The 26,290-nt window shown below is 44.9% G+C and overlaps 1 protein-coding gene across 1 annotated transcript in view; it reads left to right on the top strand.

Annotated features, from left to right (window-relative positions):
• The window catches only part of LOC310867597 (contactin-associated protein-like 2), a gene marked incomplete at both ends in the record, with an annotated part of 231,746 nt that overhangs the window by 142,340 nt on the left and 63,116 nt on the right, over positions 1-26,290 (top strand). The window contains 5 exons of the mRNA XM_083777712.1: positions 3,355-3,501; positions 12,379-12,541; positions 17,759-17,865; positions 20,166-20,285; positions 23,126-23,244. Coding sequence (XP_083633838.1) covers positions 3,355-3,501; positions 12,379-12,541; positions 17,759-17,865; positions 20,166-20,285; positions 23,126-23,244 — 656 coding nt within the window. The remainder of the gene's footprint in view (positions 1-3,354; positions 3,502-12,378; positions 12,542-17,758; positions 17,866-20,165; positions 20,286-23,125; positions 23,245-26,290) is intronic.

Genomic DNA, 26,290 nt, shown 5'->3' with positions numbered 1-26,290 from the left:
AGCGTGTCTCCCTGGGCGGTGTCTACTCACGGTCACATTCTGTCACCTGTGGCGTGCCTCAAGGTTCCGTCCTTGGCCCCACCCTTTTCACCCTCTACATGCTCCCCCTTGGTCGTGTCATCAGCCAGCATGGCATATCCTACCATTGCTACGCTGATGACACCCAACTCTACCTCAGGACTATCCCACTCCCCTCTGCCCCCCTGTCGTCACCATCATCACCATCATCCACATTAACCACCTGCCTTGAGGAGATAAAGGCGTGGATGACCGACAATTTTCTACAACTCAACAGCTCCAAGACTGAGGCCATTCTCATCGGCACCCCACACCAGGTCAAATGCTCCCCAATAACCAGCATCACCTTCTCCAGCCAAGACCTCCCCCTCTCACCTGTAGTCACCAACCTGGGTGTAAAAATGGACCCCCACCTGACCTTCGACCCCCATATCAAACACCTCTGCAAAACCTCCTTCTTCCACCTCCGAAACATAGCCAGACTCCGCCCCACACTCACCCTCCCTGATGCAGAAAAACTCGTCCACGCCTTTGTCTCCTCAAGGCTCGACTACTGTAACGCACTTCTCACCGGGATCCCTAGCAAGAGCATCCAGAGGCTCCAGTACATCCAGAACAGTGCTGCTAGGATCCTGGTGAGAGTGCGAAATTACGACCACATCACACCCATACTCCACTCCCTTCACTGGCTTCCCGTCTCCTCCAGGATTGAATACAAGGTCTGCCTCCTCACCCATCAATGCATCCACAGCAACGCCCCCCCCCCCCTACTTAAAGGAACTCCTTGAACCCCCAGCCTCCATCCACTAGAACCAAACTCCGCACCATGGGGGACCGGGCCTTCTGCTCAGCTGCCCCTCGGCTGTGGAACGCCCTCCCCGACCACCTGAGAGCACCACAGTCCGTGGACGCTTTTAAAAAGGGACTAAAGACCTTCCTCTTTAGTAAGGCATTTACCCAGTCAGACTTTTAAGCTGCCCTGTGTGCTGTTTTTAACCGTTTTATTCTTATTTTTATTTGTATTTTACATTTTTCTGCCTGTAGCACTTTGAGATTTGTTTCAAATGTAAAGTGCGTTATAAATTAAATGTATTATTATTATTATCTCTGACTCGGGCTGCTTCCAGGTCGTCTTCATGGTCTTGATGTCTGCCTCCAGGTCTCTGCGCCATGTGTTTCTAGGGGGACACCTTTTCCGCTTGCTCTGTGGGTTCCATGTTAGGGCTTTTCTTATGATGGTACTTGCAGGCTTTCGTAGGGTGTGGCCTATCCATCGCCATCTGCGTTTCCTTATTTCTTCTTCTGCCGGAAGCTGGTTTGTTCTCTGCCAGAGTTCATTGTTACTGATGGTGTCTGGCCATTGGATATTGAGGATCTTCCGCAGGCAGATCAATGAAGACCTGTATTTTCTTGATGGTGGCAGCTGTAGTTCTCCATGTTTCTGCTCTGTCTAGGAGGACCGCTTTGATGTTGGTGTTGAAGAACCTAACTTTGGTGTTGGGAGTCAGTTCTTTGGAACTCCAGATGTTCCCTAATAGGAGGAATGATGCACAGGCTTTTTTCATCCAATGCCTCACCGTTCAGTGTTATTGCGTTGGTGTTAGCTGTGTTGGTCTTGAGGATCTTGGTCTTGCCTCTGCGGATGTTGAGTCCAAGTTGTGCCGAAACATCTGCCACGTTGTTGGTCTTCTCCTGCATCTGTTGTTGGGTGTGCGACAGTAGTGCCAAATCATCTGCATATAGTCCAGGTCATCAAGTTGCTTCCAAGGTGTCCACTGAATTCCATACCTTCTCTTTGCCGTGGAGGTCTTCATTATCCAGTCAATGGCTAACAGGAAGAGAAAAGGTGAGAGCAGACAACCCTGTCTGACCCCAGTCCTCATTTGGAATGCCTCTGTGAGCCTCTGTCCAGGCTGTCAAAGGCTTTCTCATAGTCCACAAAATTGATGTACAGGGAGGAGTTCCACTCTATTGACTGCTCCACGATGATGCACAGAGCTGCAATCTGGTCTGTGCAGGATCAATCCAGTTTATTACTACCATAAACTAGATAAAGTGCCCCTCAGGGCACAGGTCTCCACCAGGGCAGGTCAGGTTGTGGCCTCCTGGTGGTGCTATAATAGGCCAATGTGAAAAGGGTGCCATTTCTTCTCACGCCTTGGATGGCAATTGGATGATTTGAGGCATTTTGTTCCAAAAATGTGTTTTGCAAAAATCCACCTGTTGGTGGTGCTATAACAGGCCAATGTGAAAAGGGTGATTTGAGGCTTTTTGTTCAAAACGGGCCAATACTGCAAACTTTGAAAGCCAATGTTAGCCAATTAGGATGGAATATAAAATATGGCAGAAATATAGCATTGTCTGACAACATGGCACAGGCATTCAGCCCACATATCCCCCATGGCCCCTCCCGCTAGAATGTATCTGGTTAGGCAAGGTTTATTGTCTTTGTAATATTCTGACCCTGTGATACCAATGTGTTATTTTTCTGAAGTTCACCTCCAAGCAGCCTCTAACAGATTCCCCCTCCTGCAATATATTTTTAAAATGCCATTAAATTGCACCAAGAAATGTGTTAGACCCATATACTTTTATCTATTTATTTAACTATCTGGGGGGATTAAAAAAAATGTTTCACAGTCAAACTCTGGGAAATTGATTTACAAATCGCAAGCCACTTGGGAAATCTAACAATGTGAATGTGTTTGCAAAGTAATCCTTGCCGAGCCATGAGGCCCATAGGGGGCAGGAACCTATCTCCTGTTTCTGTAGCGTGAGGCAGCTTGATGTACTAGTACACCCCCTGGACATGACGCTATAGTATGTCTTATAGGGCAATCCAACCCTTGATGCTAAGTGCCAAGCAGGGCATTGGGTCCCATTTTTACAGTCTTTGGTATGACCCGGGCATTGAACCCTGACCCTGAACCGTGACCTCCCAGTCTCAGGGCGGACCACTGAGCTGGTGGTCTGCGAATGCGTATCGTAAATAATTATGAAAGTTATCAAAGAAGTGAAATGTATGTATGTGATGGTGTTAAATATTAGCCTGGTTTTCCAGCCTGATTCGCTGCATTCTATAATTTGTTTTGTCACTTCAATACTCAGTCTGGAAAGGGTCCTGTTTGACTCGTATTTCATAACGTCACCTGTTACCTAGCCACGTTGTTGTTTGAGAACCACTGACATATAAACAAGGTTTTTCAGAAAATTGCCATGATTTCGAAGACATTTTGTACAATCTGGTCTCTTAAATGTGTTAATGTCATTGTCGCCGATCCAGGGTCAGGTGGCCTTAACGATGGTTTTACATATGTTAATCTGATCCAGGGTCAGGTGGCCTTAACGACGGCCAATGGCACGCCATACGACTGATCACCAAGGACAACTCAGCCATGTTGATGATCGACGGTGACGAATCAACGGCCGTCCACGCAGCCACGCCCTTCAGCGTCATCACTGGAGGAACCTATCACATGGGAGGTAAGAAGCTACGCCCCTCACTGTATTAGTCAATCATATGGGGGGTAAGAGGCCACACCCCTCACTGGATTAGCCAATCACATGGGAGGTAAGAGGTATTATAAGAGTATTTGTCATATCGGGTCATATCGGTATCGGCAAATATGCCAGTCTAACCACCGATCCGGCACAGGGATAAGGGGTTGACACTATGGCAGGTAAATAAAATATTGGGGCATGTGGAGTTTGCTTTCGAGTTGCCCAAACTGCAAGTGCACAAACACAACACGAGATATATAGCTAGATAGCTATTCAGTATTTAAGTCCGACGTCATTTTGTAGTGCTACGTTACGTCCGGGTCCAAGTGGCACCAGCTCCCGTCCGCATCTCATTATAAATTGAATATCTAAACGCGTGAATCTTTTTACAGTGACGTTATTTTTCAGAAAGGAAGCCATTGAGGGTTAAAATGGGTCTTAACCCATTGATGCCTGAGGCCAAATCTGGGAACGCCTTCTAGGGCCTGACCTAAGGTTTCTGAAAACCTTCAAATTCTGATGATGTATAGCAATAGCTGATGAGACACAGAGAGCGCGCCGGCATCAAGGGTAGAACAACGTATACGTTGCACCAGGCGTCAATGGGTTAATGCTTCCAACTCGAGTGGAATTATTAATCTTTTGTACAAGTGTCTATGACAACAAAAATATATGATGTGGAGACAATAAAGACTATTATTATCATTATTATTGAAGGTAGCAACAGTCCATTTGATCGGTACAATATTTCTGGGGTATATTTAGAATGTGTGCAGGCTTGAGTATGTTGAATCTAGTTTGCATTATGAGGATTTATTTGACACAATAAAATAAAATGGCGATAGTATTCCATGTGGGACAGACGGCCTGTCACTGTCAGATTTGGGAGAGCAGCACAGCTTTGTTGTTGCGAGGAAAGCGGTAAAATTAGACTTTCGTGGTTGTTTTCGTCTCAGATTTAGTCCGACGGAGCGTCACAGTATAACTCCATGGGGACACAAAAGCGACACAAAAGTAGGACCCGGAAGTATCTCAGGAGGGGGCGCTCACGTCACAGCTAAAATACTGAATAAAAACAACACGAGATATATAGCTAGATAGCTATAAAAACAACACGAGATCACAGTATCCGTATTTGGTATCGGTATCGGCTAACACAGAACAAAGCTGTTGTCTATGCCATAGACAACATTTGTACAGTTAGAGGCGTGCATTGCCATGTGACTTACTAGCTAAATATCCTCTCCTCTCCTCTCCTCTCCTCTCCTCTCCTCTCCTCTCCTCTCCTCTCCTCTCCTCTCCTCTCCTCTCTTCTCTTCTCCCCTCCCCTCCCCTCCAGCATCTGGTCATAGAAGCATAACCCAAAACCTATTTTACGGGCAGTGGTTTTTCAATTCTTACGAGGACGCTTAAAGGAATTAGTGACTGACAGGAGAGAGCTGTGATGTTTGATGTGTTACCATGGAAGGCACATGCACACACACGTGCACACACATGCAATCGTGTACCTTATATGGGTTCTAACACCGAGTATGTCTATATAGAATATGTCCTCTGTGCTACACATGCAGGTACATATTTTAGATAATGTTCTGTAATATAGGTAAAAAATAAGTGTTATAGTCAGTCTCAGTCAGAGCCCTAATTATTCACTTTCCCTAAAAGGAGAATCTGTGATTCTAAATCTAAAATCAAAAATTGTTAACACTTTGACTATACTGAACCCGAGTTACTCAAGTTAATTGACTGTAGAATACTTTCCCTCCCGTTTGCGAGTTGCTCTTGTTATGTTTTCATTGTTTAATTAATCTGCATTTTTAATCAGTTTTAAGTCATACGGGCAATCCACCGGACAGAGTGGGATAGGAGACGCGTTTTGGCAGACGTCACCGCAAAAAAGGTCGTTCTAGCTCGATAATCCCTCGCGTTCATATTTTAAACGAGAGGCATGTTGAAGTCACAAATGAAGAGCTTAGTATATCCATCTGGTCAAAACCACGGTGAGCTCCCTAGATTAGGAGATACGAGCCTTTCTTTCTGAGCCATAAACAGGGAAGTGAACGGCAGTGAACAGCAAGGAGTATGGTGCAGAAGGAGAGGCCAACCCCCAAAAAAAAGAATCTGAATATTTTCTCTCATTTGATATCAATGAAAATGCGCTAGGACGTGTGTGACCCAGTCAAACTAAGAGTTCTTCATCGTTCTTCAATCGATTGCAAGCATTTGTTTTGCTCCTTTACCAAGTAGAAGTATTGAAAAATACAAAGTAAAAATTCCTCAATTGTCTCATTGTCTCCAGACGTCAGCAGTGTGAGAATTGTGACCGTGAATCCTCAGGACACAAAGAACTGTCTAGCAGCTGGTGTCTGCTCTCACTCTCACTCTCTATCTATCTCTCTCTCTCTCTCTCAATAGACAGCAGACAGGTGCAGAGGAGAGGAGACAGATGCTCTCTTTTTGGGGAGAAAAAAGTTGACCAGATATGCACGCACGCACGCCTTTGCACAAAAAACACTCTAAAAACTTTTGCAATGATCACAAATGTGATGAGGTCAGCATATTTTGGGGAATTTGGGCACATTTGGGCAAGGGGCTATAGCTAAAGTACAAACATATCAAACTGTTACTTTTACTTAGGCGTACTTAACACCCCGAACGCCCGGGGGTATTTAGGACCATTAAATCAGGGTGGCCAGCGATTTGCAGCAACGGAGCACATTTCAAGAGCACCAGGCGCCATTTTGGATGTAGCTAGTAGCTAGATGTAGCCAAAACACCCCCGAGGCGATCGACAACAACGGGAGGTATATGATTAATTCTAACGCGACTAGCGACGGGACCACGATGGCCCGTCAAAAACATAATCTTTGATTATACTTGGATGGATTGGTTTAGATCAAGAGTTATTCACATTTTAAGATTTTCGGTCTCATCCACTAAAATGGGCGGGGGGGGGGGGGACTTTTTGGATGACGCCCCAACTGGAAATTACAACGAATGTTGCTCAACAGGTGCTCCCATCCTGTGGAGCGATGCGCTCGGTTTTGATATCATTAAAGTTCCGTCCTTTAAATCTCCGTCCTGAGCATCGAGCGTTACTATTTGATAGGACGGAGACCTCCATTTATGCCGCTCAGGGTGTTAATTAAGTAGCCTATACTTAGTTACCTTACTCCACTGCAAAACACATGAACACCATTTATCTCAGTGGAAAGTGTTTTTTTTCTTCTTTTCTTTATTTTTGGACCTTGAAGGTACAGTGTTGACTCCTATATCTCATAAAGGATCAGTAAATTCCTCTTAGGCTACAGCAGACATTGAAGCAGAGCAGTAAAAAGGTTAAACGTCTTACAGAAAAGCATGTAAAGAGGCTCATAATTCTGAAAAGAATCAATACAATAAACCCAATAAACCCAAAGACCACAGACTTGTGCTGAATGTTGCCCAGCAACCAATGTGATGTTGACGTGTGCTGCTGATTTTATCTTCATCTCGTTTATACTTTGGCTTTCAGTACATGTTACGTGTTTGTGCGTGCGTCTGCATGTGGGTTTGCATTATGTGTGTGTGTGTGTGTGTGTGTGTGTGTGTGTGTGTGTGTGTGTGTGTGTGTGTGTTACGGACCATGGTCCTTCTGAGTATTTGTTATTGATGTTGTGATGGTTAATTGTTATGATGATAATTAGTTGAGCTGTGAATAATATTTATAGTATGGAAATGTTGGTCTTCTGTGGATGGCTTGTATTATAATTGGTTTCTTTCTGTGTTTCATGTAAGGTATTGAATGGAGGTGAATGGAGAATGTAGAGAATGGGTGTGGTGCCGATGACTTGACTGGTCAATTGAAAGCAGGTGGCTGCAATCATGACAGGTCCTACCTGGACCTGCCCCTTATTCCTCATTGGTTCCCAGCAGCTGGGTAATGGCCCTGCTGTCTATAAATGTGCTCAGTCTGTCCTGACTGTGGAGAGGACGACAGCAGTTTGGAGCAGAGACTCGGTTCGTCTGTCCTCCACCCTTTGCCTGCCCTTTTGTTTGTTTTAGTTTCTTTGACTTCGATTCCGTTCTGTTCTGTAAGTTTTGCCTTAGCTCCTTTTATACAGCAGACAGGTGCAGAGGAGAGGAGACAGATGCTCTCTTTTTGGGGAGAAAAAAGTTGACCAGATATGCACGCACGCACGCCTTTGCACAAAAAACACTCTAAAAACTTTTGCAATCATCACAAATGTGATGAGGTCAGCATATTTTGGGGAATTTGGGCACATTTGGGCAAGGGGCTATAGCTAAAGTACAAACATATCAAACTGTTACTTTTACTTGGGCGTACTTAACACCCCGAACGCCCGGGGGTATTTAGGACCATTAAATCAGGGTGGCCAGCGATTTGCAGCAACGGAGCACATTTCAAGAGCACCAGGCGCCATTTTGGATGTAGCTAGTAGCTAGATGTAGCCAAAACACCCCCGAGGCGATCGACAACAACGGGAGGTATATGATTAATTCTAACGCGACTAGCGACGGGACCGCGATGGCCCGTCAAAAACATAATCTTTGATTTTGAATTGGATGGATTGGTTTAGATCAAGAGTTATTCACGTTTTAAGATTTTCGGTCTCATCCACTAAAATGGTCGGGGGGGGGGGGGGGGGGGGGGCTTTTTGGATGACGTCCCAACTGGAAATTACAACGAATGTTGCCCAACAGGTGCTCCCATCCTGTGGAGCGATGCGCTCGGTTTTGATATCATTAAAGTTCCGTCCTTTAATAAATCTCCGTCGTGAGCGTCGAGCGTTACTATTTGATAGGACGGAGACCTCCATTTATGCCGCTCAGGGTGTTAATTAAGTAGCCTATACTTAGTTACCTTACTCCACTGCAAAACACATGAACACCATTTATCTCAGTGGAAAGTGTTTTTTTTCTTATTTTTCTTTATTTTTGGACCTTGAAGGTACAGTGTTGACTCCTATATCTCATAAAGGATCAGTAAATTCCTCTTAGGCTACAGCAGACATTGAAGCAGAGCAGTAAAAAGGTTAAACGTCTTACAGAAAAGCATGTAAAGAGGCTCATAATTCTGAAGAGAATCAATACAATAAACCCAATAAACCCAAAGACCACAGACTTGTGCTGAATGTTGCCCAGCAACCAATGTGATGTTGACGTGTGCTGCTGATTTTATCTTCATCTCGTTTATACTTTGGCTTTCAGTACATGTTACGGACCATGGTCCTTCTGAGTATTTGTTATTGATGTTGTGATGGTTAATTGTTATGATGATAATTAGTTTAGCTGTGAATAATATTTATAGTATGGACATGTTGGTCTTCTGTGGATGGCTTGTATTATAATTGGTTTCTTTCTGTGTTTCATGTAAGGTATTGAATGGAGGTGAATGGAGAATGTAGAGAATGGGTGTGGTGCTGATGACTTGACTGGTCAATTGAAAGCAGGTGGCTGCAATCATGACAGGTCCTACCTGGACCTGCCCCTTATTCCTCATTGGTTCCCAGCAGCTGGGTAATGGCCCTGCTGTCTATAAATGTGCTCAGTCTGTCCTGACTGAGGAGAGGACGACAGCAGTTTGCAGCAGAGACTCGGTTCCTCTGTCCTCCACCCTTTGCCTGCCCTTTTGTTTGTTTTAGTTTATTTGACTTTGATTCCGTTCTGTTCTGTAAGTTTTGACTTAGCTCCTTTTGGTTATCTGTTTGTTCCCTTTAAAGGTCCGCTGACACGCCCCGAAATTAATATGGGTTGTACAGCACATCACGTGGTCTGACTGAAAACAGTTGAAATTGTTTGAAACAGGGCTACGGCGCGCCGCGCTAGCAACAAGTGGCTGCTAGCTCAGGCTAGCGTTTTTGACGGTACATTTAGGTCATTTTGGCTATAAATGAAATTGGAAAAAAATATTTTTTTGCTCGAAAATCTTCGTTACAATGACATTGAGTTGACGTGTAAGTTTTAGGGTAAACTGTTGCATAATCGCAATTTCGCGTGACGAGTTCCATGCCCCGGCAGAGAGCTGGGATGCAGCTCTCTGTAACCCCGCTAACATGGCCTCAAATTCAGCCTTTTGCAGAGCCCTGTTCACAGGTTCACTGCCTGTCTATAGCAGCACTGCACCGGGCTAAAATGCATATCCGTCTTCAAATATCTTATGTATCACAGCATTGTTCAAGTGAACTGTGTGTTTATGCTTGTTAATTGTAATAATCAATATCGCTATGATGATTTCGCCGCGTCACTCGAGTCCCGTCCCGTGGCCGGGCCATCCAGTCCTCTGTCCCCGCCGTCATAGTGCTTCTACCCGGGGCAGTGGGGCACTGCTGCCGGCTCAAGTAACCTGACCGCGCTCTCTCTCTCTCTCTCACACTCACTCACTCACTCACTCACTCACTCACTCACTCACTCACTCACTCACTCACTCACTCACACACACACACACACACACACACACACACACACTCTCTCACACACACCGATATGGGGGGGCAGTCTCTCTCTCTCTCTCTCTCTCTCTCTCTCTCTCTCTCTCTCTCTCTCACACACACACACACACACTGCGTCTTGCATCAGCGCGCATACGGAGTGCCTTACGCACCGCAATTCTCTCCCTCCGTATCTCTCTCTCTCTCTCTCTCTAATAATAATAAAACGCATCACAGCGCGACAACTTGTGAAGATTAGATATATTCGAAGAAACTAGCATTTAGGAACCACTGGAAAAAATAACAAGTATCCGTGCGCAACTTGGAGCTCTCCAATAGCCACATAACATTCAGAAGGCATGTGATGTCTTCGTCACCACCAGATGAAACTTTCATCTCATTAATCATTGACATAGCGTTATTTAGGCTATAATGATCAACTTGTATGGGTGATCATTTTATGTATATCAAATATTATATTAACTCAAGGTAATTAATGCTACAGCTCTGAATATAAATGTCGGAACCGGTGTAAAATGGAGAATAAGCCTGTTTCAGTGTTGCGCACTGAAAACCAGAACAGGTACGCTCGCCCCTTTTCCAACTCACCCCCACGAAAAGTGAAGAACGGTCGCCCTGGAATTTCGAAAAGTGAAGACGGCTTGCCCCAAAGCCATGAATAGCTCGCTTCCAAAGTGTGGTTATCTCGCCCCACAGCGTGGATATCTCACCCCAAAGCACGGATATCTCGCCCCATGTTTATTTCATGTTTATTTTACCTTATTTCTCATATTAGAACCTTTAGAATCAATGTTGTTTGTCAAAGGAGAACATTTAGAACCAGTTTGTTGTTGTTGGTCAAATGAAAATGATGCATGGTACCCAGGGGGCAAACCACCTTTTTAGGAAAACTGCATTTGCCATGACCTCAAAGGTTGTCCACCAGAAATAATATCTATGACCCCATAGGATCACAACCTATATGGACAACCCGGTTAATTTTTTTGCTGGAAATCCAATATGGCCGCCCCAATATTAGCCCCTATTAGTTATAATGGGGGGTGCATAGGGCAACATTAAAAACCCTAGTTTGTTATTATTATTATTATTCTATCTGTAGTATTTGTCTAATGTAACCCACTGTCCTTTTGTAAGGGTGTTAGGTCCCTTTTTGTTTTTCTCTTTATTGTAATTCTGTTAGTTAGGTTAGTTAGGGTTTAGTATTGTATTTTTGTTCTTGGTTAGGGATTGAGTTAGGGGTAAACCTTTATTTTCTAGATAGATACTTTTGCTATGTAAACCGCACCCTGAAGCCAATACTTATTTGTGAACTGAAAAGCTGACAAGCACAATTAATTTGAATCCATTGTCTCTGTGGATAAAGAAAAGAGCTACAACAATAAACTAAAGTTCTTTTTCAACCCTGTCTCCTCTCACATTATGTTGTACCTTCACCCTAGACGAAGGTGCGTAACAGTACATCAAAGGAATGTGTCTTTCATTGTCTTGCTATAGTCTCGCATAGCCAAACAACTAATTCCACAATCTCCGAATTTTATATAGAGTCTAGAACTACACCTCCCAAAATCTGAGTAAGGAAGCTGCCACTTCCGTTCATGAAAATACATTTACAAATATCTTTACATTGTGTTTGTTATTGTGGTGTATATGAATCATATAGCATATTCATAACTACTTGGTTAGTCATAATGGTACATAACTTTAACTTCTGCAGGCCATTTGTCTCACCAAAGTGACTCCAAAGGCTAGCTGTAGGTAGGGTCTTGGCTTGGCACAGCAGCTGATAAAATACCTAGGCTATTGTTTAAATAGCCCACCTGGGGCTTTGGGCCTTTCTGGTTCATTGTTAAGTGACAGAGCCAGGAGACTAGTTTGTCTCTTTACATTTTATGACACACACACACACACACACACACACACACACACACACACACACACACAGGGAAAAGGTGGTGGGGAGACCGGTGATGGGGTTGGAAAAACGGGGGAGGCCATGAAGGACTAGGACTAGGTCTTGACCTGGTCTGAATGTGCGATACGATGGAAAGATGACTTTAATGCTTGTAACCTGATGTAACTATGGGAGATGCCTCATTGATTGAATAAAAGAAGGACTTTGCCTGGGAATCGGAGCTCATTTCTTGTTCTTGATACATTAGGAAAATAAGGTGATAATCTACAGACCCCTGGAAAGAAAAGACACAATATTATACGTCCATTTCTGCTATTTATATTAGGATACATTTAAAATGTAACTGTAAATGTAACTGTAAAGACGAAACGGAAGTGGGGAGGAGGCTTCACTTCACTTACTCATGATCAGAGCTAATAAATGAAACGTATCTTCCTGTGTTCCAGGCTACTTGGCTGTTTCCTGACTCTCTTCTCTTCCTGTTGTCCATATAAGGGTACTTCCTGCCGTCGTTGTCCCCACCCTCTCAGCGCTCCTTCCAAGGATGCATGCAAGCCATCCTATTGGACGATCAGCCTGCCGACATGCACGCACTGGAGCGAGGCATGCTGGGAGCTTTCGAGAACGTCAGCCTAGACATGTGTGCCATCATAGACAGGTGGGTGAGAGACATTATAGACAGGGGAGAGAGAGAGAGAGAGAGAGAGAGAGAGAGAGAGAGAGAGAGAACAAGAGACCAAGGCCCTTTCCCAATTCCTTTTTTAACCCTACCCCTCAGCCCTTGCCCCTTCCCCTTGTCCCTACATAATGAGTGTCAAGAGGAATTGGAACGTCCCTAAATATTGAACGTCCCTTGTAGATATTGATATACAACCTGTTCTCAGAAAATAGCTGATCTGCAAGCTCACTACAGTGGTTCCCAAACTTTTTCATGTCAAGGACCCCCAAATTGACACTAATTAGCCCACAGACCCCCATTTGAAGAGATATGCCAGGGACCCCATAGATTGTTACGAATCTAGCAGTGTCACGGACCGCCAGTGTGACATGCATTAGTCCATGGACCCCCATTTTATGGCATTTCTGTCTCTGGGACCCCCAATTTATATTGTAAAACTTCCAAACTATCATTTAGCTGGGGACCCCCTGGAACTCTCAAGGACCCCTGGGGGTCCCCATAACCCACTTTGGAAACATGTAGATCGGCTATTTTGGGAGAAGAGATGGAACGTAAATAGCATTGCTGTGGTTATGATGAAAGAAATATATTGTAATTTTGTCTCATCTTGGTAGCCCACCAGAATGTAATTCAATCAATCAATCAATCAATCAATCAATCAATCAGACTTTATTGTCACAACACATTACAAGTAGCATGGGTGAAATTCTGGTTGTGCAGGCACTCATTGCAGTTACGGGGATAGAGACAACAATCAGAGCTACACAGCTGCAGGCATATTTCGGCGCTGCCCTCAGCTTTTTTGCATCAGAAAAAAAAAGAGAAGAGGAAGAAGAAGGATAGGGGTGGAGAGGGGGGGGGGGTAAGAAGACATCACATCACATTACAAGTAAGATGATAATACTCGGCTGTGCAGGTACGTTTCTGGGTGGAGATGGCGGGGGCTTGGGCCAGGCACAAAAAAGCTCTCTTCCTACTAGGGCATTAACCAAACGTGATTTTTGATAGTCGACTCGAATACCATCAAAATCGATTTATAGTCGATTAGTCAGGGGGAGTCAACGCGAATGTCGCCACTCTTACTAGATTACGCTGAATGCCGCTCTGATTGGCCGAAATTAGCTCAGCTGTTTCAAGTCAAAGTTGCAAGTCCACAATGACTCACGGATGGACGCGTTGTGAGCTTGTAGATCTGCTATTTTTGATGCGCAAGACCGTTCTACGGAGCAGCATAGCATGTTACGTTGTTCACACAATGTTTGGGAGAGTGGAGACTGAAGCGGGGAGAAGGAATGAACCATGCGATGTTTTTCATACAACACTAAATGTTCAACAAGTTACAACAACAGTTCCTTTGGTTTTTAGAAGGAGCTACAAGCTAGGAGGAGGGTTGCTAGCTAGCAGGCTGCCAGGCTATGAATCAGATGATCAACTACTTAACTCCATCGCAAGTCTTTTGCGACTATTAGAACTATGATCGTGCGGCATAGCTGTTTGTTTTTAATAATGCCACACGCGGCACGCCTGGACTTTTGTTGGATAAGCATGAAGAAACATTAAATCACGGCAAGAGCTACTGTAGTTTGACTGTCACCAAACTGGATAATATTGGGCAGAGCGAGGAGGAACTCCTGCTATACTTTACTGTACCGGACGACGACGACACGTCTCCAATCTAACTTGTTGAACAAACTACAGTAATAATCTCACCAATAGTAAAAGTATTTACACACTGTAGTTGTCCCCATTGATCTTATGAGCCTATGAGGCATATCGCATATGCTTTTCCCAAAGAAAATCTGTCTTGAATGCTGCTAGTGCCACCGCCGCCCACCGCACCTACACGAGTGAGGGTGACGGCAAAACCCACGTACAGTAGGCTTGTATATGATATGAAAACAATCAGCCAGGAATGGATTAGTACTGAAGTTGGCGAACTACCAACAAAACAACCGAGCTCACAGCTGCATGCCTGCATTTTCTACATGTCTGTAGAAAAGCAAAAAAAACAAACAAAAAAAAACATCATAAATAATATTAGCGAATAATCGGATGTCAATTAACAGTGTCGACTAGTGTTTTGCTAGTCGACTAGTCGACTATTCGATTATTATGTTAATGCCCTACTTCCTACGCAAGCCATCGAAGGATGAGCTGCGCGGGGGGGAGGAAAAAAAGATACCTAGCTGCAGGGGGAGTGGTAGGGGGGGGGGGGGGGGGGAGGTAGAAGGCGGTTGTGTGTAAGACATGTGTGTCCATGAGAACAGTTCGGTGGAAAGTTCATTTCCCATGTGTTTGTGTAAGTGTGTTCCTGGCATATCTCCCCAAGGTCATGTCACGTTGCCTCATTGTCCTGCGTTATCATGGCGGGTTCAGTGGAGACGAACACGGCCCAGACGAAGACACAACAGGTGTCAGGGAGGTTGGGGGTTGAGGTTGGGGGGGGGGGGGGCAGAGGATCTTTTCTTGCGCTGTCTCTTCTTGTGGAGATTGTCAATTGGGGGGGGGGGGGGGAATCCAGATTCATGTTTAGAGCGAGGGATAGCAATATGGCTATTTCTCCTCTATGTCCGTTATGGCTCTCAGGGCGCTGACCTGTTCCAAGATCGTGTCCATCTTATGATGCATCTGCAGGGCGCTGGCCTGTTCCAAGATGGTGTCCATCTTCTGATGCATCTCCCCAAGTGCCCTGCCTAGCTCGCCATGGCAGGCAGCATAGGGGCTCCGTTCAGCGTTGCCATTTTTCCAATTATTCAGTACACAAGACCAATGCACAGCCCAATCAGCAGAAATCTTGTCACCATAAATCCAAATAATGCCTCTTCTACGCTGATAGTTCAGCTAGATATAGCTCATTCTGACACCTGCTCAACAGTTGTACCTGATTCATTGATTATTGTATTAACAGTTTGTATGGGTACAGATATATATCATATACAGGGTTAGAAAAAGGAAAAACAATTTACAGTATAGAAAGAAGGGGCTGTGGTCACTGTGTTCATTGTTTTTAATATCATTAAATAACAGAGTAATTTTCTATCATGTCCTATGACAAGTCGTGGTATGCTCCTATGATATGATTGACAATGTTTCAAATTCAACAACATTTAGGACAATGAAAATGCCATAGTGATTCATCTCCATCCAATGTACAGGCTGTACAGCAGCTTGCAGTCTGTTCCATAGCTGGTTTGCCTTGGGAAAAACAACATAATATTGGTTATTATCATATTTTTCCATAATAAAAGACAAAAAAGGCTTCTTACCTCGTCCGCCTTTCAGCCCTCTGTGATGACCCTCCGTTTTAAGTCCCGTCGCGATGTCACTTCAAACGAAGGGGATTCTACCCCTCGCCCTCGCCTCTACCCCTAGCTCCAAAGATAATTGAGAAAACCCTTCCTCCTCACGTGAACGTGCAAGGGGAAGGGCTAAGGGCCATGGAGAAGGGGGTAATTGGGAAAGGGCCCAAGAGTCCAATCCGCTCCCTTACTGACTCTCTGAGCCCTCACTGACTTAGTGCAGTGTTGATTTTGTCGACTAATACTAATATTACGACAAAAAAATGTTTTTACTGGAGGAAAATTAAATGGGAATTAAATTAAAACTAATCTATGATGACTAAAACTAAGACTAAATATATTGACAATGTAGTCAACAAATACAAACTAGACTAAATATTAGGAAGGGACTAGTGTACAAGAGATCCAGTATAAGTTATTTTACACTTGGTTGCATGCTGATATACAACACGTCGCAGTGCAACACGTGAGCTTGTAGATCGGCCATTTTCAGCAAGTGTAAAATCAGTCATTACGACGGCATCAAGGCCCGCCAAAATAGGGACACGACAGTCAGTGACGACACGACAGTCAGAAAACATGTCTTGATTGACACTTCAGCCTGGGCCACATGCGGCCCCCACCTTCACTTAATGTGGCCCTCACTGTAGATTTATTTATTTCAGCTGTTACAAACATGCAAACATGACACGCTTTAATTACTTCAGTCTAGAAACTGAATGACTAGTATTAGAATTATATTGCTTTTTTATGTCCAATGTATTTGTAATTTAGTTCATAAAGTTAACATAACTATAATTAAAGGCATTTGACAGGCATTTGAAATTAAATAAAAATGTAACTTTTCAGGATTCCAAACAGCTGTTTTGAGCTTGTAGAACAGCCATTTTTTTCTACGACCGTAATATGCAATGTGGCCCCTCTGGAGTGACTGTATAAATATAGTGGCCCTCTCCATCGTCAAAGTTGCCCACCCATGCTCGAGGGCAATGTAAGGTAGGTCTTATCTTGATCCGCTGGCCAGGTGCTCGCCCCGGGGTGCCCACTAAACCACATGCACACGCCTGAGGCAGAGCAGGTGCTCTGTAGCGCCCCCTACGGTCTATCTGTGCACGCCCCTGTGCCTGAGGCAGAGACCTGGACGCACGCACGCACGCACACGCTCTGTAGGATATGGAGAGAGGCTCTGTGCCACAGATGGTGCTGGGTCACAACCATCGGGCTGCACCTGTTGACCCAAATACCAAACACCTTCTATCCTAACCTATAGTCACCCAAATATAGTGTGTGTGTGTGTGTGTGTGTGTGTGTGTGTGTGTGTGTGTGTGTGTGTGTGTGTGTGTGTGTGTGTGTGTGTGTGTGTGTGTGTGTGTGTGTGTGTGTGTGTGTGTGTGTGTGTGTGTGTGTGTGTGTGTGTGTGTGTGCGTGCGTGCGTGTGGAGCTTCTGGTGGAACGTATTATGGCCTTGGGATATAACTGTCAACTTATTGTCCTTGTATTTGGAAGTCTGGGCCATGTCCATAAACTTGTGCTCAGGGGTCTGCAATTGGGTGGATTGCTAAAAACAAATGCAAAAATCTGGCTAAATACTGTTCTGTCTCAGCTACTATGGGCAGTCTGTCTGTCTGGAGAAGGCGTTGTTTTATTTATCCCTAGGTGGCTTAGAAAACCCAAAGAAAAACATCCTGTCTAGTAGTGTCAAGTAATAGTATGTCAACAATGTGCTATATATATTATAATTTTTTTCTCTTCTTTTCCCTCTGTGTTAAGCATGTGCAGCTGCTATATCTGGTTGGACCATATAATGTATAACCTAATTCTGATCAGTGTTTGGGTCTATTGTATTACGCCTCTTGTGCAGATCCAAATACAATAATTCAAATGTGTGTGCGTGCAGGTGTCTGTTCAACCACTGTGAACATGGAGGTCAGTGTAAACAGACCTGGGACAGCTTCAGCTGCAGCTGCAACGGGACAGGATACACAGGAGCCACCTGCCACACCTGTAAGTCCTGTGTGTGTGTGTGTGTGTGTGTGTGTGTGTGTGTGTGTGCCTCAGAAGATTATATCTTCTTGTCACTTGCACTTTACTTGGTGCGTGCTTTATCAGTCTACAGTACAGCAAGTCTTTTCAACAAATATAGCAGATCTTCAAGCACACAACGTGTCACAATCGGCCAATTTTGGTGAACGTTCCTCCTAGAATATGATGGGGATGCTGGGGTTTTATTTACGTGTGAACTGGATTAGTTTATGACTTCAGGACCACAGAGAGCTCCCACTCAGCCGTGGCATTAGTTCATGACTTTAGCACCATGGAGAGTTCCCTGGCCATGCATAAAATTACTGCCTGTCAGTGAGGACTTTCGCCACCACATGCAGCTCCTCTCTGTGCTGTGGCACTATAGTTTCTGACTTCAGCACCACGGAGAGCTCCCACCACTGCTGTGGTAGTAGTGTATGACTTTCAGCACCACAGACAGCTCCTCCGTGTGCTGTGGCATTATTACTCAGATCAGCCAACGCAGGGAAGCCAACGCAGAGAAGCTGGAAGTACCCTCACTAAAAACGCCGGGACAACGCTCCACACGTCCCAAACTCTTCTCCCTTCTGGCTCCAAAACTGTGGAATGCACTTCCCATTGCAGTCAGAACTGCAGCATCACTCCCAATCTTCCACCGTAGTCTGAAAACCCACCTTTTCAGACTCCATCATGGCCCATAGCACTTACCCCACCCCCTTAGATAGCATTTCTGTAGACTTAGATAGCATTTGATACAGTCTGAAAACCCACCTTTTCAGACTCCATCATGGCCCATAGCACTTACCCCACCCCCTTAGATAGCATTTCTGTAGCCTTAGATAGCATTTGATACAGACTTATAGCATATTATGTAGACAGCACTATAATTGCATTGTATGTAGTCATAGCACGTCATAGTACATATGTATAGCATAGTAGTATAGATGTATAGTTTATATGTATAGCTTCATTATATAGATATTCCACTGTTACTTTCTTAGCTTACGCATGTTTCTTGATAAATGTTTTTATGTGATGTATTCCCATGCTTTTTTTGTTCCTGCTTAATGTAAGTCGCTCTGGATTAAGAGCGTCTGCTAAATGCCTAAATTGTAAATTGTAAATTGTATTAGTTCATGACTTCAGCACCACAGACAGCTCCTCCCTGTGTCGTGGCATTATTAGTTCATGACTTCAGCACCACAGACAGCTCCTCCCTGTGCCGTGGCATTATTAGTTCATGACTTCAGCACCACAGACAGCTCCTCCCTGTGCTGTGGCATTATTAGTTCATGACTTCAGCACCACAGACAGTTCCTCTGTGTGCTGTGGCATTATTAGTTCATGAATTCAGCACCACAGACAGCTCCTCCCTGTGCTGTGGCATTATTAGTTCATGAATTCAGCACCACAGACAGCTCCTCCGTGTGCTGTGGCATTATTAGTTCATGAATTCAGCACCACAGACAGCTCCTCCCTGTGCTGTGGCATTCGTTTATGAATTCAGCACCACAGACAGCTCCTCTGTGTGCCGTGGCATTAGTTTATGAATTCAGCACCACAGACAGCTCCTCCCTGTGCTGTGGCATTATTAGTTCATGACTTCAGCACCACAGACAGCTCCTCCCTTTGCTGTGGCATTATTAATTCATTACTTCAGCACCACAGACAGCTCCTCTGTGTGCCGTGGCATTAGTTTATGAATTCAGCACCACAGACAGCTCCTCTGTGTGCCGTGGCATTATTAGTTCATGACTTCAGCACCACAGACAGCTCCTCCCTGTGCTGTGGCATTATTAGTTCATGACTTCAGCACCACAGACAGCTCCTCCCTGTGCTGTGGCATTATTAGTTTATGAATTCAGCACCACAGACAGCTCCTCCCTGTGCTGTGGCATTATTAGTTTATGAATTCAGCACCACAGACAGCTCCTCCCTGTGCTGTGGCATTATTAGTTTATGACTTCAGCACCACAGACAGCTCCTCTGTGTGCCATGGCATTAGTTTATGAATTCAGCTCATCCCTGTGCCGTGGCATGCAATATATCTGGGTCTTTTCCGACTTCCTACCACAGGCAGTGGCGGATTAACCATTTGTGGTGCCTGGTACTACGACCGTTTTGGTCGGTGTGTTGTCAGCCTGCTGGGGCGTTTCACCGTCTTAGCGCTCCTTCAACTGCCATTGCTTCTAATACATTTCTCCCCGCTGTTTGGTATCCATCCATCTATCTCTCTCTCTCTCTCTGTCTCTGTCTCTGTCTCTCTGTCTCTCTCTCTCCAGCCATATATGGTTCTTCCTGTGAGTCCTATAAACACATGGGCAGATCCTCTGACTCCTACTGGATCGATCCCGACGCCAGTGGACCGCTCGGACCCGTCAACGTCTTCTGCAACATGACAGGTGTGTGTGTGTGTGTGTGTGTGTGTGTGTGTGTGTGTGTGTGTGTGTGTGTGTGTGTGTGTGTGTGTGTGTGTGTGTGTGTGTGTGTGTGTGTGTGTGTGTGTGTGTGTGTGTGTGCGTGCGTGCGTGCGTGCGTGCAATACAGCTTGGTTACAAATGTAAACTGCTCGTGTTCATATTTGGAAGTCTTAGTAATAAATAAATCAGTTGTGAGAGGCCTACAGATTGCAGGAATAGCCGGGAGCTACAGTATAATGTTTGGCTGAATTCTGTTCAGTGTCACACATGGAGGAGGAGGCGATGCTTCCTTTTGACGTGATCTGTATCCTGAAATGCTTGTTTCCAGCACATCTTGTGCGTGCGTGCGTGCCTGACTAAGTACATACATACATCACCGCCACACTATGTGGCTACACACACACACACACACACACACACACACGATGCCTCATCATACGCTGTGGCAAATTGGCCACGGAATACGGTTCCAGTTATACACTCAGATATTCATGAACATATGGTACATAATATGCATGTTCACACGAGCAGATGCAAAATATACAAAGATTCAAAAACGTACTCAAAATATTCTAAATACCAGGTCAGGGTCCTTTGATTGCAAAGTCGATAGTTTTATTCAGCTTTTCAGTGTCCAAAGCAAACAAAAATGGTGTCCCAGTTAAATCAACTATATACAACAGAACTGGCCAGAGGTTCTCTCAGCTTCAAGTACAGCCCTCCAATGACTGCAGGTCCCCTTCTTATAAAGGTTAGGCCCCTCCCACTGGACCAAACCAACCTTCATTGAAACATTCAATATCCAGTTAAGCCCACATGTCCGAAGACAGTATAATTATCCTACAATGGCATAAACACATTTATTCTATCGATCCCATTACTCAAAAGTGTATCCACATATTAACTCTTAAACGTTATGTACAGCAGCCCACAGATAGCATGGTCCAGCTGGAGGGACCAATCATGTTCCCCAATTAGTCAGGCAGTTCCCCATATAGAGCGTTGCAGTCCCGCCCCCTTTCATGACGACGCCAGGCCCAGGAAATTAATCCCAATGCATTTTTCCAGTAGACATTTCAAAAAGTATTTATTTCAAGACCTTTTAAGCGTCGTACGAAGCCAACTCGAGTTGTGACAAATCCAACAAACACAATATTTTGGACCAAACAAATAATTACAACAAGAAAAACAACAAAAAGTGTTGTAACCTGCCGTTTTTTTCTACTGTGGTATCCAAATTTCATGATATTCATAATTATATAGGCTATGTCAAATGCTCAACTATAGGAAATACATTTTGGTCACTGTGCTAAATTGATGCTAAGTAAGTCGATTGTCTAGTCGGCTGTCTAGCTGAGAGCAATCACTCAAGTACCTTGCATTGTCTAAAACTCTCAGAGGCTCGGCTAGGTGTGATAGGAATTTTGCATTCTATTGTATCCAGGAGAGACCATTGTTTACCAAGTGGGATTATGTTGATGTATACCGGTATGTGAAATTTCAGACTCCACCTCTGTATATTTGATCTATGCAAAAACACTATATATGTCTTGTAAAATACAATGTGGGAGATGTCTTATAGCAGGCTGACCATCGAGAGGTGGTTAGTCTGTCCGTGAGCTCCGCGGGCCGGCACGGCCGCGGGAAGCGATGCTATTTTGTCATTCTGGACTTTGTCTCTGATTGAATAAATGGTCAACTCAACACTTCAATTCACTTCTCTCTGCGTGCTTCTTCATCCGATCGTCTGATGCTTTGGCAAGGGTTTTCACTACAGTGGCCTACAGTCTGCAGTTTGCTATTTAGTTTAGAGAAACTCTTTCAGTCGTTTTGTCTCTATTTAGTTTAATCAGTTAAATGTGGTGTGGGAAAATACACCACACTACTTTCTAATTCTTTGTTTGGCCCAAAACATTGTGTTTATTGTCATGATTTGTCACGACAAGAGTTGGCTTTGTCAGCGGCGTAAACGTCTTTAAAAAAATACTTTCTGAAAAGTCTATGAGGAAAAAGAACGGCGATTTATTTTCCGGGTCTCTCGAGGATTTATATATGTATAATATATGGAGGGGGGGGGGGAGCCCAGGAATGATGTTGAATAGGTTTAGTGTGTTCACCCACAGAACTAACTAACTAACTAACTAACAAACAAGCTGGCTATTGTGTGATGGTTTATTGTAGTGGAGTGTTACTGTATGGTTTTAGGGCAGTGGTTACGTTTTCATGTCAAGGACCCCCAAATTGACACTTATCAGTGTCATTTCACCATTTGAAAAGACATGCCAGGGACCCCCATAAGAGAAGATTTGTGCGGCTCTAGCAGTGATTCTCAACCAGTTTAATTTCAAGGACCCCCAGTTTTACATGCATTTATAGGCTATGGAACTCGGATCAATGTTAATTTAACTCTCAGAGTTACAGACCCATAAGGATCCATTTGGTTCCAAACTATCATTTAGCTGGGGACCCCCTGGAACTCCCTCAAGGACCCCTGGGGGTCCCCAGACCCCAGTTTGAGAACCACTGTGTTAGTGGCAGGGTGAACTACCACAGTGTCTGTGTTGTTCACACGGTCGTTGCCATCACCAAGCATGCGTCCGTATAGTGAACAGACACCTCGGCTCAATATTCACAATTTGTAGCTCTGTGTCTTTGTATCTTCTGCAGCAGCTACACACACGTCCCATTTGCTTCGTTGCTTCACGTCGGCTGGCCTTCCATTGGAAATGAATGATGGACCACATCTTTGCATCTGCCTGTCTGAACGCAACAATACCTTACTGTGTGTGTGTGTGTGCGTGTGTGTGTGTCCGCGTGTGTAGAGGACAAGGTGTGGACCACAGTCATGCACAGCCTTCCAGCTCAGACCACAGTGACCCCTAGAGGCAGCAGAGAGAGACGCACCATCATCCAGGTCAACTACAGCACGTCTATGGAACAGGTAGTGCACGCACGCGCGTGCACACACACACACGCGCGTGCACACACACACACACACTGGGCTTTAAACAGCCATGACTCCTGTTCGCAGCATGCTACTGTCTCCAATTTACAATTTAGGCATTTAGTAGACGCTCTTAATCCCAGAGCAACGTACAGTACGCAAGAACAACACATGGTAATACATCAATAATACAAGAGTAGAATAATATGTACAATTAAACCGTGCGTATACACTATCGAGTGCTATGTCTATATAAAATGCTACTTAAATGACGTAGTTTTAGCCTCTGCATGCGACTGCGAGGTCGTCGAGGCAGGGGCAAGTGCTGCTCTCCAAACTTGCTTTGTGGATTTAGAGCAACACTTGACTCTGTGAGTGTACGCTTGGAAACAAAATGGACCATTTGAACACTCGCCACAGGCCCTGTGAGGTTTCCGAAAACCCCCGGACCCTGTGCGCTGAGAACGAGTAGTTTAAGACCGATGTCATCGGCAGATCAGCTTCCCTGATTGTTGTTGCTTTTAGTTTAGTCATAGTCCTTTTGTATATAACTTAATTTAGTTTTAGTCATATTTTAGTCATCTGAAATGTTTTAGTGTTAGTCTAGTTTTATTTGACTATGGATATCATAAGATCTTTCTCGACTAAAACTACGGTTGATTTAGTCGACTGAAATGTATTTTGGCGGGCCTTGATTCCATTTAAATGGCTGATTTTACACTTGGTTACATGCTGAAAATAGCCAATCTACAAGCTAACAACGTGTTGCACTGCGACGTGATGTGACCTTGTAGATCCTCTATTTTCAGCATGTAACCAAACAAAGTAACTGGATCTCTTCTCCACTAATCTCTCTAACACTAGTCTAGTTTTTATTTGTTGTCCAAGGAGTATTCTCTGATAACCTGTACATCTTAGACTTGAGTCCCAGTCTGAAGATGTTATGTTAAACGAGCAGTTATTCAGTGCTCCAGAATGCTGCGCCAGAATTCTGCGTACAGTACTTAACATCAGGAAGAGTGCACATGTTACCAACCAAACCCTGTATCACGGAATACCAAGGGTGAGCCAGAAATTAGCAGCCAGGAGAATGAAACTAGCAGGACTGCCAAAGACATGTCTTTGACAGACGATTTAAGGGGTTTGGGGATGGATAGTTTACGGCAGAGGGATTGGAATGAGTTGGGAGGATGAGGGCCAGGATGGGAATGTGTTTTTTAGAGAACACAAAGTCAAGGCTATGCAACTAAAACAAAATCTCACTTGTGCGAAGTGAGCGGTGGCTTTTTATCATGATCATCATCGGGTCCTGTCAGCCATTGCTGCTCTCAGTTCTTGGAATGTCAGTCCTGTGTCCCTGGAGATTGTCAGGATATGCATGAGGCCTGGTTCCTAGTCTGGACGGAGCAGAAGGATATCAGATATGACTTGATCCTTGGATCCAAGTAATCATGATTATCATGATGATTATGATTTATGATGATGCTGTATTGACCCACATCACATCACAGTGGGCGCAATAATAATGCATAGACACACAAACACAAAAAGCCACATGTTGGAGCAGTTAGCACTCCATCCATCCATCCATCCATCTAAAATCGCTTTTCCGTAGTTGTGTCGTGTGCGTTCCAAGATCATTTAGGAGATGCTCTATTTCCCCTTATCCCTAAACTAATTTGCCTACATAGTTTAGGGATCTGATCCTTGGTCTTCCCGGGGGTCTCCTCCCAGTGGAAACATAATCCATCTGGTCCTTGGTCTGCCAGGGGGTCTTCTCCCAGTGGCGATATAATCCATCTGAACCTTGGTCTTCCCGGGGGTCTCCTCCCAGTGGAGACATAATCCATCTGGTCCTTGGTCTTCCCGGGGGTCTCCTTCCAGTGGAGACATAATCCATCTGGTCCTTGGTCTGCCAGGGGGTCTCCTCCCAGTGGAGACATAATCCATCTGGTCCTTGGTCTTCCCGGGCGTCTCCTTCCAGTGGAGACATAATCTATCTGGTCCTTGGTCTTCCCGGGGGTCTCCTTCCAGTGGAGATATAATCCATCTGGTCATTGGTCTGCCAGGGGGTCTCCTCCCAGTGGAGATATAATCCATCTGGTCATTGGTCTTCCCCCGGGGTCTCCTCCCAGTGGAGACATAATCCATCTGGTCGTTGGTCTGCCAGGGGGTCTACTCCCAGTGGCGATATAATCCATCTGGTCCTTGGTCTTCCCGGGGGTCTCCTTCCAGTGGAGACATAATCCATCTGGTCGTTGGTCTGCCAGGGGGTCTCCTCCCAGTGGAGACATAATCCAGCTGGTCCTTGGTCTGCCAGGGGGTCTCCTCCCAGTGGAGATATAATCCATCTGGTCATTGGTCTTCCCGGGGGTCTCCTCCCAGTGGAGATATAATCCATCTGGTCATTGGTCTTCCCTCGGGGTCTCCTCCCAGTGGAGACATAATCCATCTGGTACTTGGTCTTCCCGGGGGTCTCCTCCCAGTGGAGACATAATCCATCTGGTCCTTGGTACTCCGAGTCTCTCTCGCAGTTAGCACTGTAAACTCAGTCTAATCTCGGACGGGAGAGCAGGAGAAGAGGTGGCGAGCAAGCCACATCAGCATGCTGTCGCGTCTGAATCGTCTGAATCCGACCTTGAATCTGTGTAAGAAAGAGCGGCGTCTTTTTCTGTTGCCGTCCGTAGTCATGGCGGCCAGTTCCCACCTGATGTCGTGTGGTATTTCAGACTTCTCCAGACCGTACTGAATGACCGCTAGCTTACATAGCGTCTTCAGACTAGGATTTAAATCCAGGATGTACAGGTCACTGAGTGAGTGTTCTCTCCCACAGAGGACAATGCGATCTCCCACCACGCATCGGCACATGCCACCGAGCTCCGACGGGCCTTTCCCCATGAGATCAACCTTCGTCCAGGAGAAGGTCTCTGGGTTGAATCTCCACACGAAATACTGCACACCAAATATTAACAGCTCTCCATTGTAGTTCTGAATGGCCCATGCATCCTTGGGGAATATTGTGTGCAGAAGACGTGTCAAGCCA

Source organism: Protomyctophum parallelum, assembly GCF_964188405.1.
Source record: "Protomyctophum parallelum genome assembly, chromosome: 12".
NCBI classification, from domain to species: domain Eukaryota; kingdom Metazoa; phylum Chordata; class Actinopteri; order Myctophiformes; family Myctophidae; genus Protomyctophum; species Protomyctophum parallelum.
The sequence above is the reverse complement of the archived record's forward strand: the minus strand, read 5'-3'. Positions and strand labels throughout refer to the sequence as shown.